General features: G+C 49.2%; 2 protein-coding genes across 5 annotated transcripts in view; one reads left to right on the top strand and one right to left on the bottom strand.

The window, feature by feature from the left end:
* BAG1 (BAG cochaperone 1) overlaps positions 1–21942 on the top strand; it is a 28875-nt gene extending 6933 nt beyond the window's left edge. Inside the window, exons 5-12 of one of the 4 annotated variants that reach the window (XM_024753781.1) lie at positions 4398–4505; positions 5429–5491; positions 6010–6100; positions 11223–14150; positions 14235–14367; positions 18202–18415; positions 19290–19354; positions 21193–21942. In XM_024753781.1, the coding sequence (XP_024609549.1) occupies positions 4398–4505; positions 5429–5491; positions 6010–6099 (261 nt within the window). In that variant the 3' untranslated portion in view covers position 6100; positions 11223–14150; positions 14235–14367; ... (1 more) ...; positions 19290–19354; positions 21193–21942. Of the gene's footprint in view, positions 1–4397; positions 4506–5428; positions 5492–6009; positions 6101–8010; positions 8310–11222; positions 14368–18201; positions 18416–19289; positions 19355–20787; positions 20872–21192 lie in introns of those variants that run through there. The other 3 variants (XM_024753782.1, XM_024753780.1, XM_024753783.1) reach the window with 3 other exon arrangements.
* SPINK4 (serine peptidase inhibitor Kazal type 4) lies at positions 8845–18389 on the bottom strand. The gene is given in 5 exon segments (XM_024753784.1): positions 8845–11218; positions 11479–11480; positions 12659–12771; positions 13601–13659; positions 18329–18389. Coding segments are annotated over 5 exon segments (279 nt in total). The 3' UTR covers positions 8845–11174.
* Positions 21943–23397: the final 1455 nt, after the last annotated feature.

Raw genomic sequence — 23397 nt, 5'->3', positions numbered from 1 at the left:
ATTTCTCTTTAACATTTTTCATCATTAGTGTGTAGGAATGCAAGAGATTTCTGTGCATTAATTTTGTATTCTGCTACCTTACCAAATTCATTGATTATCTCTAGCAGTTTTCTGGTAGCGTCTTTAGGATTTTCTATGTACGGTATCATGTCATCTCCAAACAGTGACAGCTTTACTTCTTCCTTTGCAATTTGGATTCCTTTTATTTCCTTTTCTTCTCTCATTGCTGTGGCTAAAACTTCCAAAACTATGTTTAATAAATTTTTGCTTGTCTGTAAAGGTTTTAATTTCTCCATTGAATCTGAATGAGATCCTTCCTGGGTAGAGCAATCTTGGTTGTAGGTTTTTCCCTTTCATCACTTCAAATATGTCCTGCCATTCCCTCTGGTTTGCAGAGTTTGTGCTGAAAGATCAGCTGTTAACCTTATGGGGATTCCCTTGTATGTTATTTGTTGTTTTCCCCTGCTTTTAATAGTTTTCCTTTGTGTTTAATTTTGGTAGTTTGATTAATATGTGTCTTGGCATGTTTCTCCTTGGGTTTATTCTATATGGGACTCTTTGCACTTCCTGGACTTGACTATTTCCTTTCCCATATTAGGGAGTTTTTCAACTATAATCTCTTCAAATATTTTTTCAGTCCCTTTCTTTTTCTCTTCTTCTTCTGGGACCCCTATAATTTGAATGTTGGTGCATTTTTTTAAAAAATTAATTTTTTTTTTATTTTTGGCTGTGTTGTGTGTTCGTTGCTGTGCGCGGGCTTTCTCTAGTTGCTGCGAGCGGGGGCTACTCTTTGTTGCAGTGCGTAGGCTTCTTATGGCAGTGGCTTCTCTTGCTGCAGAGCACTGGCTCTAGGTGCACGGGCTTCAGTAGTTGTGGCACAGAGGCTCAGCAGTCGTGGCTTGTGGGCTCTAGAGCACAGACTCAGTAGTTGTGGCACACAGGCATAGTTGCTCTATGGCATGTGGCATCTTCCCCAACTAGGGCTCGAACCCATGACCCCTGCACTGGCAGGCAGATTCTTAACCACTGCACCATCAGGGAAGCCCTGTTGGTGCATTTAATATTGTCCCAGAGGTCTCTAAGCCTGTCCTCAGTTCTCTTTTTTTTTTTCTTTTTTGTGGTACGCGGGCCTCTCTCACTGTTCTGGCCTCTCCCGTTGCGGAGCACACGCTCCGTTCGCGCAGGCTCAGCAGCCATGGCTCACAGGCCCAGCTGCTCCATGGCACGTTGGATCTTCCCAGACCAGGGCACAAACCAGTGCTATTTCATTTATTGTGTTGTTCATCATTGTTTGTTTGCTGTTTAGGTCTTCTAGTCCTTGTTAAACGTTTCTTGTATTTTCTTCATCCTATTTCCAAGATTTTGGATCATCTTTACTATCATTTCTCTGAATTCTTTTTCAGGTAGACTGCCTATTTCCTCTTCATTTGTTTGGTCTGATGGGTTTTTACCTTGCTCCTTCATCTGCTGTGTGTTTCTCTGTCTTCTCATTTTGCTTAACTTACTGTGTTTGGGGTCTCCTTTTCGCAGGCTGCAGGTTCATAGTTCCCGCTGTTTTTGGTGTCTGCCCCCAGTGGCTAAGGTTGGTTCAGTGGGTTGTGTGGGCTTCCTGGGGGAGGGGACTAGTGCCTGTGTTCTGGTGGACAAGGCTGGATTTGTCTTTCTGGTGGGCAAGACCGTGTTTTGGGGTGTCTATGACCTTATTATGATTTTATGCAGACTCTCTGCTAATGGGTGGGGTTGTGTTCCTGTCTTGCTAGTTGTTTGGCATAGGTTGTTCAGCACTGTAGCTTGCTGGTCGTTGAGCGGAGTTGGGTCTTAGTGTTGAGATGGAGATCTCTGGGAGAGCTTTCACCATTTGATATTACAAGGAGCAGGGAGGTCTCTGGTGCACCAGTGTCCTGAACTTGGCTCTCCCACCTCAGAGGCAGAGGCCTGACACCCGACCGGAGCACCAAGACCCTGTCAGCCACATGGCTCAGAAGAAAAGGGAGAGAAAAAGAAAGAAAGAAAGGAAAGAAAAGAAAGTTATTAAAATAAAAAATAATTATTAAAAATTAAAAAGTAGTAAAAAAAAAAAGAGAGAGAGAAGAAAGAAAGAAGGAAAGAAAGAAAGAAGAGAGCAACCAAACCAAAAAACAAATCCACCAGTGATAACAAGCGCTAAAAGCTATACAAAAAAAAAAACAGACAGAACCCTAGGGCAAATGGTAAAAGCAAAGCTCTACAGACAAAATCACACACAGAAGCATACACATACACACTCACAAAAAGAGAAAAAGGAAAAAAATATATGTATCTATATATTTTTTTAAAAAAAAGGAAGAAGAAAGCAACCAAATCAGTAAACAAATCTACCAATGATAATAAACTCTAAATACTAAACTAAGATAAACATAAAACCAGGAACAAATTAAATGCAGACAGCAAACCCCAAGTCTACAGTTGCTCCCAAAGTCGACCACCTCAATTTTGGGATGATTCGTTGTCTATTCAGGTATTCCACAGATGCAGGTACATCTAGTTGATTGTGGAGGTTTAATCCACTGCTTCTGAGGCTGCTGAGAGAGATTTCCCTTTCTCTTCTTTGTTCGCACAGCTCCTGGGGTTCAGCTTTGGATTTGGCCCCGCCTCTGCGTGTAGGTCGCAGGAGGGCGTCTGTTCTTCGCTCAGACAGGACGGGGTTAAAGGAGAAGCTGATTAGTGGGCTCTGGCTCACTCAGGACGGGGAGAGGGAGAGGTACGGATGCGGGGTGCGCCTGCGGCATCAGAGGCCAGAGTGATGTTGCACCAGCCTGAGGCGCGCCGTGTGTTCTCCCGGGGAAGTTGTCCCTGGATCACGGGACCGTGGCAGTGGCAGGCGCACAGGCTCCCAGGAGGGGAGGTGGGGATAGTGACCTGTGCTTGCACACAGGCTTCTTGGTGGCAGCAACAGTAGCTTTAGTGTTTCATGCCCATCTCTGGGGTCCGCGCTGATAGCCGCAGCTCGCGCCTGTCTCTGGAGCTCGTTTACGCAGTGCTCTGAATCCCCTCTCCTTGCGCACCCCGAAACAACGGTCTCCTTACTCTTAGGCATGTCCAGACTTTTCCCGGACTCCCTCCCGCCTAACTGGGGCGCACTAGCCCCTTCAGGCTGTGTTCACGCAGCCAACCCCAGTCCTCTCCCTGGGATCTGACCTCCGACGCCCGAGCCTCAGCTCCCAGCCTCCGCCCACCCCGGAGGGTGAGCAGACAAGCCTCTCGGCTGCTGAGTGCTGGTCAGCACCGATCCTCTGTGCAGGAATCTCTCCGCTTTGCCCTCTGCACCCCTGTTGCTGCGCTCTCCACCGTGGCTCTGAAGCTTCCCCTCCCCACCATCCCGCATCTCCGCCAGTGAAAGGGCTTCCTAGTGTGTGGAAACCTTTCCTCCTTCACAGCTCCCTCCTTTTGTCTCTGTTTTTTCTTTTTTCTTTTGCCCTACCCAGGTACGTGGGGAGTTTCTTGCCTTTTGGGAAGTCTGAGGTTTTCTGCCAGCGTTCAGTAGGTGTTCTGTAGGAGTTGTTCCACATGTAGATGTATTTCTGATGTATTTGTGATCTCCACGTCTTACTCCTCCGCCATCTTGAAGCCATAATGCTTCTTTGAACGTCCTCGGACATAAATCTTTTTTGACCATTTCCGATTTTTTTGGTAGGATAAATTCTTTAAGTTGGAATTGCCAGCTAATATATACTACATGTTGTCAAATCTGCATCTGTAGCCTATGGCTTTTACTTCCTCAGAGATACCTGCTGTCCACCTTTTGTCACCAGCTAACTGGTCATTAGGCCAAGCATTGTGAATAAACAGACAATTTAATAAAAATAATGTAAGTGCTGCCATTTGTTAGCATACATACATCTGTGTCAGGAATTCTATTAAAGGTCTACATTATTTCTCTTTATCCTCACGGTAATAACCCTCTGGGGTGTGGGTATCATGATCTCCATTTTAAAGATGAGAACACCAAGGCACAGATAGGTAAAGAACTTGCTCAAGGTCACAAGCCAGTACAGTGCAGTCAGAATTGAAGCCCAGGCCTATCAAACTCTAAACCCTGTGCTCTTAATGTCTGCTTCTCGTGTGTGGGTATACACTGGTGACTGGGGGCTTCACCAGAGCCAGGCCTCCACAGGCATTTGTGACCCCAGTGGACCATGTAAGATAGACCATGTAATGGCCTGCAGCCTACTACAGTGCTTGGGGTGGCCCAGGGCCAGCTTTTCTGTTTTTCCTAAGAGGTGAAGTTGCGGGCCTGAGGTCTGGCCCAGCCTGTTGGGGAATGTGGACTCAGGGTGTGGCTGCTTCATCAGTGCCTTGGCTTGGAGTTTTCCATCAGCCTCAAGGAACCTTTGCAATAATGCATCATTCCTCCACAGGGTTTTCTGGCCAAGGATTTGCAAGCTGAAGCTCTCTGCAAACTCGACAGGAGAGTAAAAGCCACAATCGAGCAGTTTATGAAGATCTTGGAAGAGATTGACTCGCTAGTAAGTAAATATTCAGCTGAGAAGAACTAGTTTCCTTTGACTATTTTTCAGTCAGTTTCACTCTTTCAGTATTGCACTCACTGCCTGAGGGTATTGAGCACCTATCGCGTACCAGACACTGCTAGGTCTTTGGTGAATACACAGAAAGGTAAGATGGTTCCTGATTTCTCCTGTCCCACCAACATAGGGCTTTTGTCATATTATTTATGTATTTATTTATTTATTTTGGCCACGGCATGCGGGATCTTAGTTCCCCGATCAGGGATTGAACCCATGCCCCTGCATTAGGAGTGCAGAATCTTAACCACTGGACTGCCAGGGAAGTCCCTGTTATTTTTATTTATGTATGCCAATAGCATCTAATCCTCAGGAAGCTGGGATGGTCCATGATCTCATGGTTAGAGAAACACAGGGCTTAACTTTCGTAACACACGTGTCTGACATTTCACTGAGCTCATTAACTGTACAGAATTCAGTCAGACCCAGCTCCTGTGAGGCTGTTGGGAATCATCGATGCCACGCTCCCTCTTAGAGATGACACAGTAATGATATCTCTAGCCTAAACTACTCTGCTTGGGATTCTTGGGGGGAGGTGGTAAAGAAGAAGCAGAAAAGCACTGTGCTTTTCCTGCCACCCTGAGCTCATGGTCCAGCCAGGACACGGTATCCATGCACAGGAAACAGTAAGAGGACAAAGTCCATGTTATAGATCTATGGCCCCAACACCAAGAACAAAGGGAGCTTGTATAGGGGTGAGAGCCATGGGAAGGGCCATGTAGGGTACAGATCCAGGGAAGTGATTCCTGAAAATGCATGTCATTCACATTAGTGACCTGTGGCCTGTTCGGTATACGGTAGGTATTTCTGACGTGTTATGTCATTTTCACTGAGGATTATTTATACGTCAACTTATACTTCCGTAGGTTCTGCCAGAAAATTTCAAAGACAGTCGAATGAAAAGGAAGGGTTTGGTGAAAAAGATTCAGGTGGGTTGTGTGGTAGGGCATCACAAAGTGTAATGTGTTGGTGCATGTATCTGTTCAAAGTCGGGTAGAGTACAAGTGTGGTGTGGCCTCTCTTTGGTTGTTATATCTCAGCATGAACCCAGAACCTAAGAGAAGAGCTCCTTTTATGTCCCTGTAATTAAATTTGGATTTAAACTAATTGAGAAGGAAGATGGCTGGGGAGCAGATAGGGCTGACATGTTATACTGATCCGATGGACAGGACCCCCTGAAATCGTGCAGTTGCAGTGGCCTGGCTTCCTGTCCTCAGCACCCTTTGGGGGTTGTTGGCATAGAGCACTGTCAGAAGCCCTGGTCCTGTGCTTCCTCTACCTCCCCCTCCTTCCTCTGGAGCCCAGGCCATCCCTGCACACCTGTTTCAGCCTGAGTCAGTCGCCCAGGGGTTCCCCAGAGTGGCTGGGCAAAGAGCCTTTTGCAGGTGGGGCTGGCAGGGGTGCCTGGCCCCAAATGGGCCCTTACTGCTCTGCATTTACCTTGTAGGCGTTCCTAGCTGCATGTGATACAGTGGAGCAGAGCATCTGCCAGGAGATGGAGCGACTGCAGGCCACAAACTTGGCCTTGGCTGACTGAGGTGAGGTGGAGAAGGTTGTGCTGCCTTGAAGAACAGCTCCACCAGCTCTGCACTCTCTGGAACAGAAGTTACGTGCTTTCCCCGGGGCTGCTGGGGACAACTGGCTGATTGCAAGTTTTCCTTCTCTTATACCTGCTCTCAGTGAACACTTGTCTGTGCAATCTTAGCGCACCTGTCAGTTTCTTATTCCGTTTGTGTATATCTGTGCTGTCCAGCAGCTCACCTTGTCTGGAGAGGGCCTCCTCTGCCCAAGTCTTCCCAGCTTTTTTGACCTTTGGCTGCTTTCTTTGGGCTGGTGAGAGCTCTCATTTGTCCTGGGGTAGTTCTGGGTTTATCAGCTATCCTGTCTTCAGATACATGAGGCCTTTTTGCCCTTATGATCCTATAGTCCCATCTGTGTAAACCAGAATCACCAGGAGGCTACATCTGGTCAGGAATGTTAGGAATGGCTGAGAACAGGTGTTTGGCACACAGGTAGTCCAAGTATCCCTCATTGTGACCTAATTCTGGAACAGCTGACTGGGTTGTGGGTTCATAGACCCTGTCTTCACCCCCCAGTGACCCTGACCAGTCACAGGCCGTGAGGTCTCAGGGGGCAGCTCCTGGACTGGGGCCTGTGGTTGATCCATGGGCTTCCTTGTCCCCAAGCAGATCTCTAGGAGGTTACAGCCCAGAGTTGACTAAGTCTCTGCTCGAAACCGGGTCACAACCATGGCTTAGGAGGGGCAGAGAAGAGAGACAGAGTGAATAATAAAGCAGGCAGGTAGTGAGGGCCACCATAAACTTCTCAGGAGTTCCTTCAAAGGCATTTCTGTTAACCGTACCCTTCTGAGATCTACATGTCCTTCGAGTTCTTCGAGGCTGTTTTTGTCTGTTTTGTGGCCTTTTTCCCCTTCATTGTTATTTAAAAAATAAAACAGTTTCTATATACGTCAGCAAGCAGAAGAGTGTTTAGACTTTTTTTTCCTTTTGGTAGATGAAGTATGGGAAGCAAAAGCCTTCTGAGGTTCTAGTCTAGTTATGTTATAAAGTTGAGAGTGGCCTTGTGTGCTGGAATGCTTAAACAGGTCAGCGGCCATCACCCCATTTTTTCACACAGTGCCCAGGAGACAGGCTTCCAACAGGCCACTCTGAGGTCAACCTTCTTTGGCACAGAGGGAGTCTGTGAAGTCCCAGGCATTTAGGGCTGCGTGGGTGGGACTGGGACAAGGTGGTGGTTAGGGGTGGACAAGTGGACGAGGCTCGGGGCCCGGTCCGCCCACCCCCAGCTTTAATCAGAGCAGTCCAGTATTTCTCTGTTTCTAGGTAGTAGCTGTGTGGCCTTGAGCCCCAGCACGTTCCTGTGTGCCAGATACCACTCTAAGTTCTTGAGGTGTATTGGTCATTTAATCCTCACACAATCTAGGAGGTAGACAGATACTATCCCTGTTTTATAGATGAGCTCAGGTAATTTGCTCACGATCACAGAGTAAGTGACAAAGCCAGGACACAAACTGGGTAGCTTGCGTCCGAGCCCAAGTCCTTAATCTCTGCCAGTTTGCCTCCCAACTAACATGGGGTTGCTCACACCCTCTCATTTTCTCTTTTTCTTCTATTTATCTCCCATGTTGGCCTCTGCATCTACCCTCTGGCCCTCTCCAGTTCATTCTCCACAGAGCAGCTGAGTGATCATGAAGTACACAAATTACCACGTCAGTCCCCTGCTTAAAAACCTCAGAGGCCAAGGTCCGTACCCTGCTCCCTTCTCATCTCGGGCCACTCTCCTGTTGGTTCTCTGCTGTCAGCCACTCTGGTCTAGTTCAGGCCCTCGGGTGCTCTGTGCCCTCTCCTGCCCTGGGGTCTTTGCAGACGCTGTTCCTCTGCTTGGACAGCTCCACGCCATCCTTCCCCTTCCCCTACCCCTGTCCTAGGCGACTCCTGTTCATGCTTCAGAACATAAACGTCTCTTCATGGAGAAACCTCACCTACTACTGTCTGAGAACATCAAGCCTCCAGGTGATATCCTCTCACAGTTTGTCATGACTTTTTACGATAAACAGCATTTATCATGGTCTATGATGATTTATTTGTGGGATTATTTGATTAATATTTGCCTTTATGATAGACTGTGAGTTCCTTGGGTTAAGGAGCTTCTTTGTCTTGTTAACAGTGTATTTCAAGCAGATTGTCTGGTTTATATTAGATGCTCAATAAATATTTGGAGAATGAATGAATGTTGACCGCACACATTAATAGTGAAATTTCCACTGCTGCACTCACCCACTGAAGCTCCGTCAGCACTGGGATTTATAGCATCCCTAGCCATTGTCTTATTTAAGGGTGGGCTGCCCAGCAGATGTGCAGGGTAGTAACACGGCCCACTCACATAGATCTGCACATCTACAGGGCATCTCTGCCTATGGACAGGGAAAGAGTACACATAAGTTGACCACTTGCCCATAACATGATCAGTCCTGCCGCAGGGGAACAAATGGGGCTCTGTGATCCCACAAACATCCTTCAGCCTCACAGAGTTGGAAGAATTCTCCCACACATTTTCTGTTCAGTCAATTATTTCTGCTTATCCTTCGAGGCACAGCTTAAAGTTTATCCCCTCAGGCTTCCCTGGTGGCACAATGGTTGAGAGTCCGCCTGCTGATGCAGGGGATGTAGGTTTGTGCCCCGGTCCAGGAAGATCCCACATACCGCAGAGCGGCTGGGCCCATGAGCCATGGCCACTGAGCCTGCGCGTCTGGAGCCTGTGCTCTGCAATGGGAGAGGCCACAACAGTGAGAGGCCCACGTACCGCAAAAAAAAAAAAAAAAAAAAGTTTATCCCCTCTGAGAAGCCCTTCATCATCTGGTAGTCAGGACTCTTAGTTGAAAACACCACAAACCTATTCCAGAGAGATTGTTGAAATAGAAAATTTGTTGGTAGGATGTTATCTCATGTAACTTTGGGAAGTTCAAGGGCAGTTGGGCTCCAGGAACACAAATGCTGCCTGAAATTTCTGTCTGTATCTCATTGCATGTCACTACCAGAGAGGAAGTGCCTCTGTTTCCTTTCTTTTCTTTTCTTTTCTTTTCTTCTCTTCTCTTTTCTCTCCTTCCTTCCTTCCTTCCTTCCTTCCTTCATCTGTATTGGAGTATAATTGTTTTACATTGGTGTGTGTCTTCTTATTTCTGATTTGAAAAATCTGGAGAATAATCTTCTGGCCAATCAGCAGTGGCCATGCCAGCAGGGTCACGTGCCATAGACAGACCTTTGGGGCCCACACTTACATTTCAGGGTGGTTCCCAGAGACAGGGCCACAGTTTCCATATCTGTAAAGTAGGGAATTAGGTCTTTCTTTCTGTGTGGTGTTCTGGCACATTGCTCAGGCTTAACCTTTGTGATTCCTCATCATGTGAGTGGAAGCCTGGGAGGGGAGGGTCACTGAGGAGAAGCTTGGCTGAGCTCTGCCACTTGGGTCTAAGAGGGGCTTCCCACTTAGGGCAGAGACTTAGATGTCACCAATATCCACTCTTCCTACACTAAGTGAACTACTAATTTGCAGCTTAATACGTGGCCAACCAGATAAAATAATATTTCCCAGTCTTTTTGCACTAGCATGGCCAAGAGACTACATTTTAGCCACTGGGTTGTGTGTACATCTTAGGGAAGCATCGTCAGGTGCAGTAGAGTGCCCCTTCCCCGTCTCTGTGGGCTGAGTGTAGACATGATGGTTGGAATTAAAGCTGCTATTTGGACACTGGGGTGGAAACTGATAAGGATAGCAGAGTATAATATAAAAGGAACATGAAGTTAGCATACTACATAGGTCTGTGTGTGAGAGAAATTAACTTCTATCTGTTTAAGCCACTGTTATTTCGGCTTTTTGGTCTCTCACAGCCAGACTTAATCCTATACCAACCCTATGCAGGTGGGAAACAAGTTTCTATTGTCAATAGCCATAGAAGGGCCTTACAGGTGACCTTGCAGTCCCTGCTACCTGCAGACCTATCAGCAACAGTTCCTGCCCAGGTTCCCATTTCAGTGGTCCAGGGAATGCTGGTTCCTGTCCTCCCTGCCCCCACTTTCCTCCCAGTGTGTGTTTTCCCACCGAGCATTTCCTGCTCCAGCTGCCTGCCCTGGAGCAGGAATCTGAGTCTGTGTGACCCTGCTGCCGCCTGCCAGGCCCCTCTCCACGCTCTTCTGCCCACCACCTCCACCACTACCAAAAGGCTCCTCCTGTAAGCTTTGGCCAAGAGCGGTATCTGACATATACCACAGGCTGGGATCTCTGTCTATGGTGGGATTTCCCAATGCTACGTGTCCCTGTGGGCCATTGTGTGAGTGCCTGTGAGCTGTGTGTGTCCAATGTCAACATATTTAACAACCAGTCAGAATGGACGTTGACCAAAAGAGCAGAGCAGGGTCTGGAATTGATCCTGCTATGGTGGCCAGGGTGCAGGGGGACACTTAAGGGCTTGGGGCAGCACCTGTTGTCAACAATTACAGACCTGGTTCAGTATTGTAATAAGCAGTCAGATGTACGATGAATACCACCTGAGTATCAGCCATGATAGTGTCGACATGTGGCGGGGGCGGTCTGTGTGTGTGTGTGTGTGTGTGTGTGTGTGTGAGTGAGATTTGGGGTGCTGGTACAGCCCAGGGAGAAAACTATGAGGGGTGTGGGACCCTCCCAAAGGCTGTTCGAAGCTGGGCCTTGCAGTGGCAGAGGGTACAGATTTCACTTAGGTTCTTGACCTCAGTGACAGGCCAGGCTGGGGCACACAGGAGCACTGCATAGAGCCCTGGGGACAGGGACTGACTCTCAGAGTCGTGACCCCCTCGAGAAGGCAGAAGATGCCTGGGACCTCTAGGGGAACATGTGACAGGGTTGAGGAGCATCAGAGTGATGGAGAGGACATCAGATTCAGAGTAGGGAGGACAGCAAAATTCCCCCCCTATGCCAGCCTCCTCCCCAGGATCCCCACAGACACTGACCTGCTTGGCCAGGTTGTGCTGAATCTTTTATTTCATGTCACATCCTCTCCATGCCCACCACGGTTCTCCAGCCTGAAGCTTCATGGCTCAAGGGGCTCCTGTGGGGTTAGCATTTGCCATCGTTCATGATCTGGATGTCCTGTCTTTTTTCTAGGATCACAGCAGACAAGGATGAGGCCACCTCCTCAGGAACCGTAATGTACCCTTCAGGAACCCTGGTCCAGTCCAGACCCCCTGCTGAGCTCTGCCCACCCACCCAATGTACAGTGCTGGGGAGGCCCCAGGGCTCCCTGGGCATATCCTTCTACAGCTTTTCCCTCTGTACACCCTCCCCTGGGGCGGTTTCAGCTTCCTGGGCTTTCAACCAACCTCTGCATGCTGTTGGCCACAAATCTGTCTCTGGCCTGGACCTCTGTCTTAGACTCCAGGCCTTTTCATGTGATTGTCCATTGTACATCGCCGCTGGGTTGTCCCAGAGGCTCCACTGTCCACGAACATCATCACTTCACAAACCTGCCACGCACACCCTGCCCCCGCCACATGACACCACCAGCCACCCAAGCCTACAAGTTAGAAACCAGCATGTTGCTCTTGCTTCCTTCCTGCCTGTCAACCCCTCACATCCAATCTCACAGCTTGTCGATTCTACACCCAATGTAACCATGAGCCTTTAATTATCATGATCGTTTTCCAAGTTAGGACACTGTCCATCTGTCTAGAGTATTGCAGCTTCCAAAGACTTTCTTCTCTTCTGTGTTCTCACTTAGCTCTGGCCGGCTCAAGGTCTTATGAATGAAGAAATGAGACCAAATAGGAGATCCGATGTACCAAGGTCATGTTCTGGCCCTGCTTGCTCTAGACTCATTTCTTGCCTCTCTCCCATTCTCCTTTAAATGAGAATGTACTCCACCATACCCACCTTCTTATATTGCCTCGAATATAAACTTTGTTTCCCTTCTAGATCTTTGCAAACTCATTTCTCTACTTGGAATTACCTTCCCTTGTTTCTTCTTTTTCCTACCTAGTTTCTACTTATCCCTCAGGGCTGAGCTGAGGTGTCACCTCCCCTGGGAAGTCTTCCCTGCCTTGTCCTTGCCTGGTACCCACAGTACCCTGTGTGCCCCCATCTGGGCCTTTAGCATTCTGTGCTGCTGTTGGCTGACCTTCAGCTTGGCTTCCCCCTTAGACTGACTGTTTGCCCCAGGAGCCGGTAATGCTGTCTAGCTTATTATGCCCTGTTGTATCCCCAGTGCCTGGCACACAGTAGGTGTTCAATAAATAATTGTTGGCTGGAGGAATAAATGAACAAATAAGGTCACCTAGTCAGTCGGGGGCAGAACAAGGAAAAGAGCCCAGAGTTTCTACCCTAACCCCGAACCCCCAACCAGTGGGGCTTTCTGCTTAGAACCATGTGCCTTCTTTTGATTTATACTTGCACTCACTCTGTTATGGGCAAATGTTGGAGGACTCCTCCCAGGCCAATGTGAGTGAAGGAAGAAGCAGGTCAAGTCCTGCTCCTTTCAGACTCATATGCACCACAGATGGGGCCCACCCAAGCCAGCCAAGGGGAAGGTGGGGGGGTGGACTTACATGCGAGCCAAGCAGAGCTTGCATTCACTGTCATACGTGACCCCGTCAGTGCCACAAACCGGGTCATATATCTAGGGGCAGACTGGAGATTCTGCCATGTGCTCACAGATGGGCTGTGGAAGAGGAAGGAGGAGGCGCTCAGGGATTCGGAGGCAGAGAGGAGGGAACTGGGGCTCTGCTTGCAGCCAGGCGGGGATCTCCACGGAGGAGCCAGATTCAAGAAGGCCCCAGCGTGGGTCCAAAGAGCATGAAACCAACCACTCAGGGCCCTTTGGCACGTTTGCTTATGTGTGTGTACATGATCGTGGACCGTGGGTGTGTACGTAAGTGTGTACCTATATCTGCTGAGCCCAAGTATGCGGGCATCCAGGTGAGTGCCTGTCTTTATGGGCTCACACACGCCTCACGGGGTCTAATAGAACCCTGCTGCTGGTCCTATTGAGGACCCTGGGAGACGGAACCACCCATCATTCCTAGGAGGCCCCGCCTCCCTGGGGGCTCCTGAACTCACCCTGGCCCGCATGACCTATCAGGCCCCTAGTATGAGAAGGCTGGAGAAATGGGACTTAATTGAAGCTCAGTCTGAAAGGGTTTCAAGCCAGCCCTGAGGTCAGGGTCAGAATTGGGTCAGGACTAGGATTGGGGTCTGGGGTAGGGATATGGTGAGGGGGGCAGTGCCCTGCAGCAGTGAAGGCCCCAGGCCTGAGAGACCTGAACTCTGCACTGATTAGCCGTGAATCTTTGGCGAAGCAGGTGGGCCTGCTCAGCCTGGAAGGGCTAACCTGGGGAGCATGCAGGCTCAGGAGGCCACCCTGGCCACTGCGGAGCCATTGAAGTTGTATGAGCAGGAGTGTAAAGAAGAAGAACCCCGGTTTCCCAGCATGGATGAGAGGGCTCCCCTCTGCAGAAGGAAGGCCAGATCAGCAGCCCTGAGGCCAGAACTGCAAGCAGCTGCCTTAGCATTCTTGAGAAAATGAACTTTGCTGCCGACACTGGCACTTCTGAAAGGCAAAGAAGCAAGAATTAGGTGATACTGGCTCTAGGCCCCAGGTCCAGGGGCCTGAGGACAGCTTCTTTGGGGCATCTGTCCGGCCACCACCCAATCTGGAATTCCTCAAGGAAAGGTAGTGAGTCACCAGAGAGGGGCTCCCAGAAAGCTCATGTGACCTTGTATTATAAGAACTGAGACAGAAAGTCTAGAATTAGGGAGATCGAAGTCCAGCCTGTTCATTATTAGTTAGATCCCACTGGGATTGTTATGTTCCATATAATAGCAATGAAAATAATTCAGTTACTGTGTACCAGGCCATGACAACATGTGATCTTGACTGCTATTCACAGCTTTCTCAAGCCTGTGTAACAGGCAGGAGAGGAAGCAGTGGTCTGCGACCCCCAGAGGCACTCATTTCCTCAGCTGCCAGGAGTATTGGCTGCTCACGGCAGAGTCCTTTCCTGGGAATTACCCTCAGAGAATGGAGTTGCCTTGCCCAAGGTCGCATTCCCTACCCAGAAACAGCTCACATCCAATGTCAGGGTGATGTGGGTACAACGGTCTGAACTCCTCCTCTCTACTCAGAATGATGCTAATGGGCCATCCCAGCTCTACTACATCAGTCAACATCCCTCATCCCTCATAGGTGTTACCCTGTGAGCACTCCCCAGAGTCTGCTTCCTGGGAAACCTGACCAACTTATGAAAGAGGCTCACAGGTAAAGCAACACAGTTTGTTAAGGGCAGAGCTTGGATTTGTACATGGATCTGTCACTCCACACACGCAGTCATGCCCCATGGCCCCTTGAGTTCTGGACGAACTTCTTACAGGACATGAGCAAATTGTCATGTGACTGGGGAGTGTGACAGGTGGATGAGGGAACGGGACCTGTATTTAAGACCACAGGTGTAAGAAAAGGTATCCACGTAAATTGAAGGCTGCTTCCTGAAGTCTCTGAAGGGCTGTCATGGGGCCATGGGAGAGATGAGCTATTCTCAGCCTCACAGGGCAGAGCTCATCTGCATGAGGAGGCTGCAAAGAAGCAGGTGTGGGTTCCAGAATTTTCTCTCAGTGGGAGCTATGCCTTAATGAAGGAGGCTGTCTCCAGAAGTGGAGAGCTCTCTATCCCTAGAGGTGGGCGAGGCGCTGTGGTTTTAGCTTTTCCTGGAGATGCTATTACAAGAGATTTCCAAGGCAGAAAGGAAGAAGGGAACCAAAACTGACCTCTGATGCACTGTTGAAGTGTCAACATGCAAATCTACCCTTGTAACCACACTGCTCAAAACCCTTCCATGTCATAATCACCCAAACTGGAAATTATCCAAATATCCATCAACAGGCGAATGGATAAACTGTGATACACACGTACAGTACAATACAACTCAACAATAAAAAGCCAATAGGGCTCCCCTGATGGTGCAGTGGTTAAGAATCAGCCTGCCAGTGCAGGGGACACCGGTTCGAGCCCTGGTCCGGGAAGATCCCACATGCTGTGGAGCATCTAAGCCCGTGCGCCACAACTACTGAGCCTGTGCTCTAGAGCCTGCGAGCCACAACTACTGAAGCCTGCATGCCTAGAGCCCGTGCTCCACAACAAGAGAAGGCACCACAGCGAGAAGCCCGCGCACGGCAACAAAGAGTAGCCCCCGCTCGCTGCAACTAGAGAAAGCCCACGTGCAGCAACAAAGACCCAACGAAGCCATAAATTAATTAATTAATTAATTAATTAAACCCCAACAATCCAGTAACTGATAACATGCAACACCATGGCTGAATCTCAAAAACACGCCTAAGAAGCCAGACACAAAAGACTCCACACTGTATGGTTTCATCTGTGTGACATTCTAGAGTAGGCAAACTAATGTATGGTGGAAAAAAGAGCTGTGGTTACCTCTGGGGCAGGGGTGGGGTAGGGGCAGGGATTGACTGACATGAAGGAAATTTCTGGAGTGATGGAACTGTTCTGTATCTTGGTAAGGGTCTGGGTTACACAGGTATATGCCTCATCAAAACTCATTGAATAGGGGCTTCCCTGGTGGCGCAGTGGTTGAGAGTCTGCCTGCCGATGCAGGGGACACGGGTTCGTGCCCTGGTCCGGGAAGATCCCACATGCCGCAGAGTGGCTGGGCCTGTGAGCCATGGCCGCTGAGCCTGCGCGTCCGGAGCCTGCGCTCCGCAAAAGCGGGGGGGCCACAGCAGTGAGAGGCCCGCGTACTGCAAAAAAAAAAACAAACCTCATTGAATAGGATTCATTGAGTGATAAGACTTGTACCTTTCATGGTGCATAATTGTTAGCAGGGGAGAAAAAGCATTAAAAAAAAAAAATAAAGCCCCTCCAAGGCTCCCTATCGTGACCACTAAGCCTCTTCATCTTACGTTTAGGGCACCGCGTGAGCTGACCCCAAACTTCCCCTGGGCTCACTTCCTCATACACCTCCCCATGCCCCTATGCCCCCGCCGTTCCTCTCTGCTCACTCTTCTGGAACAAGCTCTGTGTTGGCTTATGCTGGTCCCTCTGCCTGAAATGTCCTTATTCTCCTTCTCCTCCTATTGACTCAGACCCTCCTTTCAAGACACAGACCACCTCCCAGTGAAGTATTCCCTGATATCCCCCAGGGCTTCCTGAGCAGGCCTGGACTTAGGCTTCTGTTTTAGTCCGTTTGGGCTGCTATAACAAAAATAGCATAAACTGGGTGGCTTATCAACAAACGTTTATTACTCATACTTTTGGAGACTGGAAGTCTAAGGTCATGGTGCCGGCAAACTTGGTGTCTGGCAAGAACACTCTTCCTGGTTAGTAGTTGGTGCCTTCTCACTGTGTCCTCACGTGGTGAAAGGGTGAAGGAGCTCTCTGGGGCCTCGTTTATAAGGGCACCAATCCCATTCATGTGGACTCTGGCTTCATGACCTAATCACACCCCAAAGGTCCCACCACCCAATACTATCACCTTGGGAGTTAGAATCTCAACATATGAATTTGGGGGGCCACAAACCCCTAGACCCTAGTAGCTTCTTTCACACCACCATGTGCTCACCCACTCACCGGGTCACTCTTGCTGGACCTGAGTGCCTTGGGGTTCCTTTGTCTCTGCCTCTATGTGGCAATGCCCTTCACACAGTGAGTGTCCAGGATTTGACCACTAATGTGCATTGTGGGGGAGAAGTTCAGAACCCTGTGGTGTCAGAGTTTCTTCCTGGATGATGTGGGAAGTTGCATTTACCCCCAGACTGCCCTTGACCTTGGCCCAGTGTGCCCCTTCCTCACACAGCCCAGGCAGGAATCTGCAATGGGCAAAAGGACTCTCTTTAGGGCAGCCTCTTCAGTGTTCCCAACAAGAGAGCTGCTGATGGAATGGATGCCAGGCTGGGAGTAAGCAGGCTGTGCCAGGCCAGAGTCTGCAGACCCATTCTCTATTGTGTCAGATCCTAGTCTATGTCCCCAGCTGGGGAAATGGGTTTGAGACTGGCCATGAGGCCAATGTCCCTGGGGTCCTGCTGGGCTTTGCTCTGTAACATCATGACTTTGTCCAGGTGTGTCCTAAATAGTCTCCCTGCTTCCCCTTTTAGTCTGTTCTCAACTTAGCAACCAGAGCAAACCTTTTAACACATAACTCTGCTCATTACACTTCAGTGTCTCCCATTTCACTCAAAGGAAAAGCCATGCCCTCACATTGACCTCCAATGCCTTACCCAATATAGTTCCCAGTTGCCTGTATCATCTCTTCTCCTATCTCTCTGCACCCTGCACCTCACTTTCTTCTAGCCCCGCTGGCCTCCTTGCCGTACCTCAAACGCTCCAGACATGCCCTACCTCAGGGCTTTTGCACTGCCTGTTCCCTCTGCCTGGAACCCACTTCTCTTAGATACCCCCATGGCTCACTCCTCTGCCTCCTTCAAGCTTTGCTCAAACATCAGCCTCTCAGAGAGAACTCCTCTGATTTAACATTGCAACCCTCTCTCAATCCCCATCACCCTGCCCGGTATTTTTTTCCTTAGGCTTTATCACCTTCTAACATACTGTTTAACATACATTGCACCTATCTTGTTTATTGTCGGTTCCCCTCCCTCAAACCCCACTGGATTTAAAGACCTATCAGGACAGTTCTTTTTCTGGTGTGCTCACTTATAAGTTCTAAGGGCTCAGAACAATGCCTGATATCCAGCAGGTGCAAGACTGCAGAGGCGCCCTAGGCCCTGAGCAGGCCCCACTCCTGCGGGCATGTGTGTAGCCCAGGGCGAGGGCTCCCTTGTGCTCACAAGGCTGCTCTCAGCCCCACAACCACAGCCTGTCAGAGCAGATGGGAGCTCAGAGGACCCAGGCCAAGCTTTCTTCAGCACCCACCACCCTACAGCCACCAGACTTGCCTATCTCCCCAGAGATAAGACTTCTCCCTTCTGCCTCCCCGATCTCTAGCCCAGTAGTTGCTCAGTGCAGCTTTGAACTAGAACAACCTCCTACTTTATAGCCGGAGAAAGAGTCCCCAAGAGGGGAGGGGACTTTTGCAATTCTGGGACAGAGTTAGAATTTGAACCCAGGTTTCTTTTCTCCTAGCCCAGTGTGCAGAAAGAAGGTATATGCAGAAAACCAAGGCCTTAGAGGGTGCTCCAGGCCCTGCCTCTGCTCCACGCAAGCTCACCTACCAACACCAAGCCAGAGAATCCAGGCTCTGCCTACTCACCCCTGTCCACAAGGAAGAGGGCAGCCAAGGCCAGGGTGACCACCCACAGGCGGACAGCCATGCTGATCCTGGGCTGACGTGGCCTGAGTGAGCTGGGGCCTGGGCCAGGGATGATAGAGGCTTTATAGTGCTGATCCCCACCCTTATCTTACCTGAGGCCAGATGGAGAGGCCGGAGGTGTTACCTATCTGCACCTTGGCATCTAGAAAGGGTTTGTTCTCTGCAGAGACGCTGAGCTTGTGGCGGCCTGGGGCGGGGGCTGGGGCTATGGCCAGCAGATTTTGGAAGTGAGAAAAAGTTTGGACAACTTGCAAAGCTGACTCCAGACTGAGGGCTGAAGGAAGAGGCAGAGGGAAACAAGTAGAAAGAGGAAGACAGGGGCTTCCCTGGTGGCGCAGTGGTTAAGAATCCGGCCTGCCAATGCAGGGAACACGGGTTTGAGCCCTGGTTGGGGAAGATCCCATGTGCCACGAAGCAACTAAGCCCATGCGCCACAACTACTGAGCCTGCGCTCTAGAGACCACGTGCCACAACTACTGAAGCCTGTGCTCCTAGAGCCTGTGCTCAGCAACCAGAGAAGCCACTGCAATGAGATGCCTGCGCACTGCAACAAAGAGTAGCCCCCGCTCACCGCAACTAGAGAGAAAGCCTGTGCACAGCAACGAAGACCCAACACAGGCAAAAATAAATAAATAAAATAAATAAATTTATATTAAAAAAAGAGGAAAATAAAGAGAGACTAATTCAGAGAGACTGAGACAGAGATATCAAAAAGAAAACAAAAAAGCAGCAATTGGAAGGTGGTTAGAGGCAGAGAAAAGGGTCTGGAGTCATGGGTTTCTTTGGCCAGTGCTGACACTAACCAACTTCGTGAGCTCAGAAAAGCCGCTTTTGTTAAACTGGACCTCAGTTTACCCACCATAAAATGGGGAAGATAATTCTGGCTCTGTCTTCCTCCTAGGGCTGCTGTGAAGACGAGAGGTGGTGATAGCAGATGGGAAAACACTTTGCAGAGTATGAAATAAGGTATAAATATAAATTATTCTTTTTATTTATTTTTATTTCTTTTTTTGCACCATGAAGAGGGTGCAACTGACAGAGGAAAAAAAAGTAAAATAAAACATATTGTAAGGAAGACGCCCTCATGCTTTGCATGTAGTCTATGTCCTTTTACATTGGGTTAAATACAGATAAGATTCTGTTCAGGAAAAATCAATATCTAGGGGACTTCCTTGGTGGCGCAGTGTTTTAGAATCCGCCTGCCAATGTAGGGGACACGGGTTCGAGCCCTGGTGCAGGAATATCCCACATGCTGCAGAGCAACTAAGCCCGTGAGCCACAACTACTGAAGCCTGCCTACCTAGAGCCCGTGCTCCACAACAAGAGAAGCCCCCGCTCGCCTCAACTGAGAAAAGCCCACGCACAGCAACGAAGACCCAACACACCCAAAATTAATTAATTAATTTTAAAATAAGAATTTAAAAAAGAAAAATCAGTATCTAAAACTTCCCCTTACTTATACAGGTATATGACTAAGATATTTGGTTATCTGTTTTCAAAGAATTTTTTTTTAATTAATTAATTTATTTTTGGCTGCATTTGCTGCGCACAGGCCCTCTCTAGCTGCGGCAGGCGGGAGCTGCTCTTTGCTGCCGTGCGCGGGCCTCTCACTGCGGCGGCCTCTCCCGTTGCGGAGCACAGGCTCCAGGCGCGCAGGCCTCAGGAGCCGTGGCCCGCGGGCCCAGGAGCTGTGGCTCGTGGGCTCCAGAGCGCAAGCCCAGCAGTTGTAGCGCATGGGCCCAGCCGCTCCGCAGCACGTGAGATCCTCCCGGACCAGGGCCAGAACCCCTGTGTCCTGCATTGGCAGGCTGATTCGCAACCACTGCACCACCAGGGAAGCCCCAAAGAATTTCTGATTATAAAGAGAATAACAAAATTTTATTTACATATGCATTTCTCTAATTCATTTAGATCCGTGATTTTCAGCTCCATCTGCAGATAAATTTCCCTGGGGAGAACTTTAAACTACAGATGCTGAGCCCTACTCTGAAATATTTGAATCAGTGTTTTGTTTTTTTAAAAAAAACCTTTTTACTTTGAATGATTTCAAGCCTACGAATAGGTTGTAAAAATAGTTAAATGAATTAATGGGAAGGATTATTGTTCAAGAATAGCCCCTTTGGGGGCCACAGGCAGCCAGACAATCACCCTCACAGGCTGATAGAAGCCTGGGATCTACAGCCAAGCCCACCTGAGGTCCATAACTCAGCGTTGAGATCCTCCTGCCCCATCTCAGGAATGCCTCTGAGGTGGAAGGACAGGTGGCAGATGTCCTTCCATTGCCCAGCTGGGCAAAGCAAATATTTAACCATGACTTCCTGTCCTAAGGTAAGAATGCCATCTCATAAAGGAAGGGGAATTTTAAAGGTCATCTAGGTTCTCTCTCCTCTTCCACTCAGACCTTCCTACAGCAGCCCCACCAAGAATTCATTCATCCTCCAGTGATGGGGAGACGTTTCATTGTTGGATGGGTTTTTCTTAAGGTTTGATTTCTTTTAATATTTTTAGTGAGGTATAGATGATGTAGAATGTTATATAAGTTTCAGGTGTACGACATAGTGATTCACAATTTTTAAAGTCTATACTCCACTTATAATTATTATAAAATGTTGGCTATATTCTCTGTGCTGTACAATATATCCCTGTAGCCTATTTATTTTATCCACAGTAGTTTGTACCTCTTAATCCCCTACCTGTATCATGCCACTCCCTTCCCTCTCCCCACTGGTAACCACTAGTTTGTTCTCTATATCTGTGAGTCAGTTTCTGTTTTGTTATGTTCATTAGTTTGTTTTATTTTTTAGATTCCACATATAAGTGATACAACAGAGTATTTGTCTTCATTGTTGGATGGTTTTGAATGGAGCCCTTCCTCACACAAGAGATCTGCTTCCCTGTCTAGCCTCCTGTACCTGCATGAACCCCAGATGAGCACCTCCAGGCTGAGCAGGTCCAGCCCCTTGCCTGCCCCCACCCTTGCTTTTGTTTTTTTTGGCTGCATGGCATGCGGGATCCTAGTTCCCCAACCAGGATCGAACGAGTGCCCCCTGCAGTGGAAGCGTGGAGTCTCAACCACTGGACCACAAGGGAAGTCCCCCGACCCTTGCATATGATGAAGCTCCTGGGTCTCTCAGCATTTCTCACCTGGTCCCCAGGTCTGTCTGCCAGTGTCCCAGGTTAGAGTGAGAAGGGGACAGAATGGAGCAAAGGAACTTGTCACCTCCCTTGTTTTGGACCTTAGACCTCTATGATTGTGGCAGGAATGGCTGCTAATGGTTTTAGCTGTTCAAGGGAACAGAAAGCTTGAATTCTGCATCCTCCAAAGTCCAGAGTAAAATCAAGGGCAGCCTGTGGGCTGCCAAGCCCACCTACCATTCCCCGCTGCCCAAGGTCTCTTTCCTCAGACAAACACCTCCTAGATTCACTCACAGTAACAAACTTCCTAATCTGTCCTCCCACCAAAGTGTGAGCCTGACTCTTATATCCAACTGCTATTGGACAACATCCCTGTGGATGTTAATGTATCCAAATAAACCTCATTCATTAATTTGAAATTCACCCACTCATTCAACAAGAGTTTAATGAGCAACTAGGTGCCCAGCTCCATGCTGAGTGTTTGGATACAGCAGGGAATAAGTCAGACACAGTTCCTGCCCTCAAGGAGCTTGTGGTTAAGTGAGTGATTGGTACTAAATGAGCAGCGGAACTGTATCATCACTGTTGGGATAAGTCCCATGAATGAGACACGCTCAGTGCTTTAGGAGGATCCAAGACTGACCTATCCATCTGGGAAATCAGAGGAGGCCACAGGGTGAGTGGGCGGGGCAGGCTGTAGCAGAGTGGAACAGTGTTGCAGGCAGAGGGAACAGAATGTATAAAAGCCCTGAGGCAGGAAGAAGCTTGGCACATCCAGGGAACAGAGAGGCCAGTGTAGCCAAGGTGACGTCAGTGAATAGAGAGGGGCATGAGACAAGCCTGGAACGGTCAGGGGGGCCAAATCACGGGCCCCCACCTTTCAGCTGTGGAATCTGAGAGCCAAGCCTGCGGCCTTCTTTGATTTTCCACTGAGTGTATAGGTTCTGCTTCCTCAATAGCTCTTGACGCCGTCCCTCTCCACCCAATACCATACCCTGGGCCTGGCCACTCTCATCTCTGACCTAGACTGTCTTTGGCTACCTCAATAGTCTCCTAGCTCATATGCCTGCCTCCTCACCTGCCACTCCAAACCACTGCACGCAGCGGCCAGGACGAGCTTCCTAATATGCAAATTGGACCAAGTCACCCCTGCCCAAAGTGCCGTAATGCTGCCCCCTGCCAGCAGGACAAAGCCCAGGCTCCTCAGCTTGTTGTTCAAGGCCCTTCAGCCTCTGATTCCAACCTACATTTTCAGCCTCATCTTTGCCCAGCCCCACTCTGGACCTACACTTCTTCAGTTCTACTGAACCCTTTGCATGATTTATTCTCTCTGCTGGCAATGCCGGGTCTCCCATCTCTATCCCTCTCAGTCCCATCTTATAAAAACCAGCTCAAATATCCCTCTCTTTTGAAACCTTTCCTATTGCCCTCCACCAGCCTGGGCAAGGTCACTGCTGTCCTCCTGAATGCCCCCCTCCCACTGCCCCTCCTTCCTCCATCAGTCTTTGCCCTGTGCTCTCGTGGCATTTGCTTGTCCACCTTGCTCATAAAGCTCTCTGGGTGCCCAGTCCTGGGCCTGGCACACAGTAGGTGCCCAGTAAATACTGAGTAACAGTTCCAAGAGGGGGCAGAAGACAGTGGGTCCAAGGACAGAGATGGTCCCAGCTTTGGAAAAGAGGGAGCAGTGGAGTGAAGGCAATTGCTATCCCCACTGGTCCCTCCACGCTCCTGGGAGGTCGTGAGAACCCTAGAGAGCCCACTGACACATGCCAGACCCCAGGTGGCACAGCCTGGGTCAGAGTGCCTGGTGCATCTCTGGCAAAGGGGCTGTCTCCCTCCAGCCTGAGCCAACTCTTCCCTCACTACCTTCCTGC

This window comes from Neophocaena asiaeorientalis, unplaced genomic scaffold, assembly GCF_003031525.2.
Source record: "Neophocaena asiaeorientalis asiaeorientalis breed wild unplaced genomic scaffold, Neophocaena_asiaeorientalis_V1.1 scaffold220, whole genome shotgun sequence".
NCBI classification, from domain to species: Eukaryota; Metazoa; Chordata; class Mammalia; order Artiodactyla; family Phocoenidae; genus Neophocaena; species Neophocaena asiaeorientalis.
This window is presented reverse-complemented; position numbering and strand designations above follow the sequence as displayed.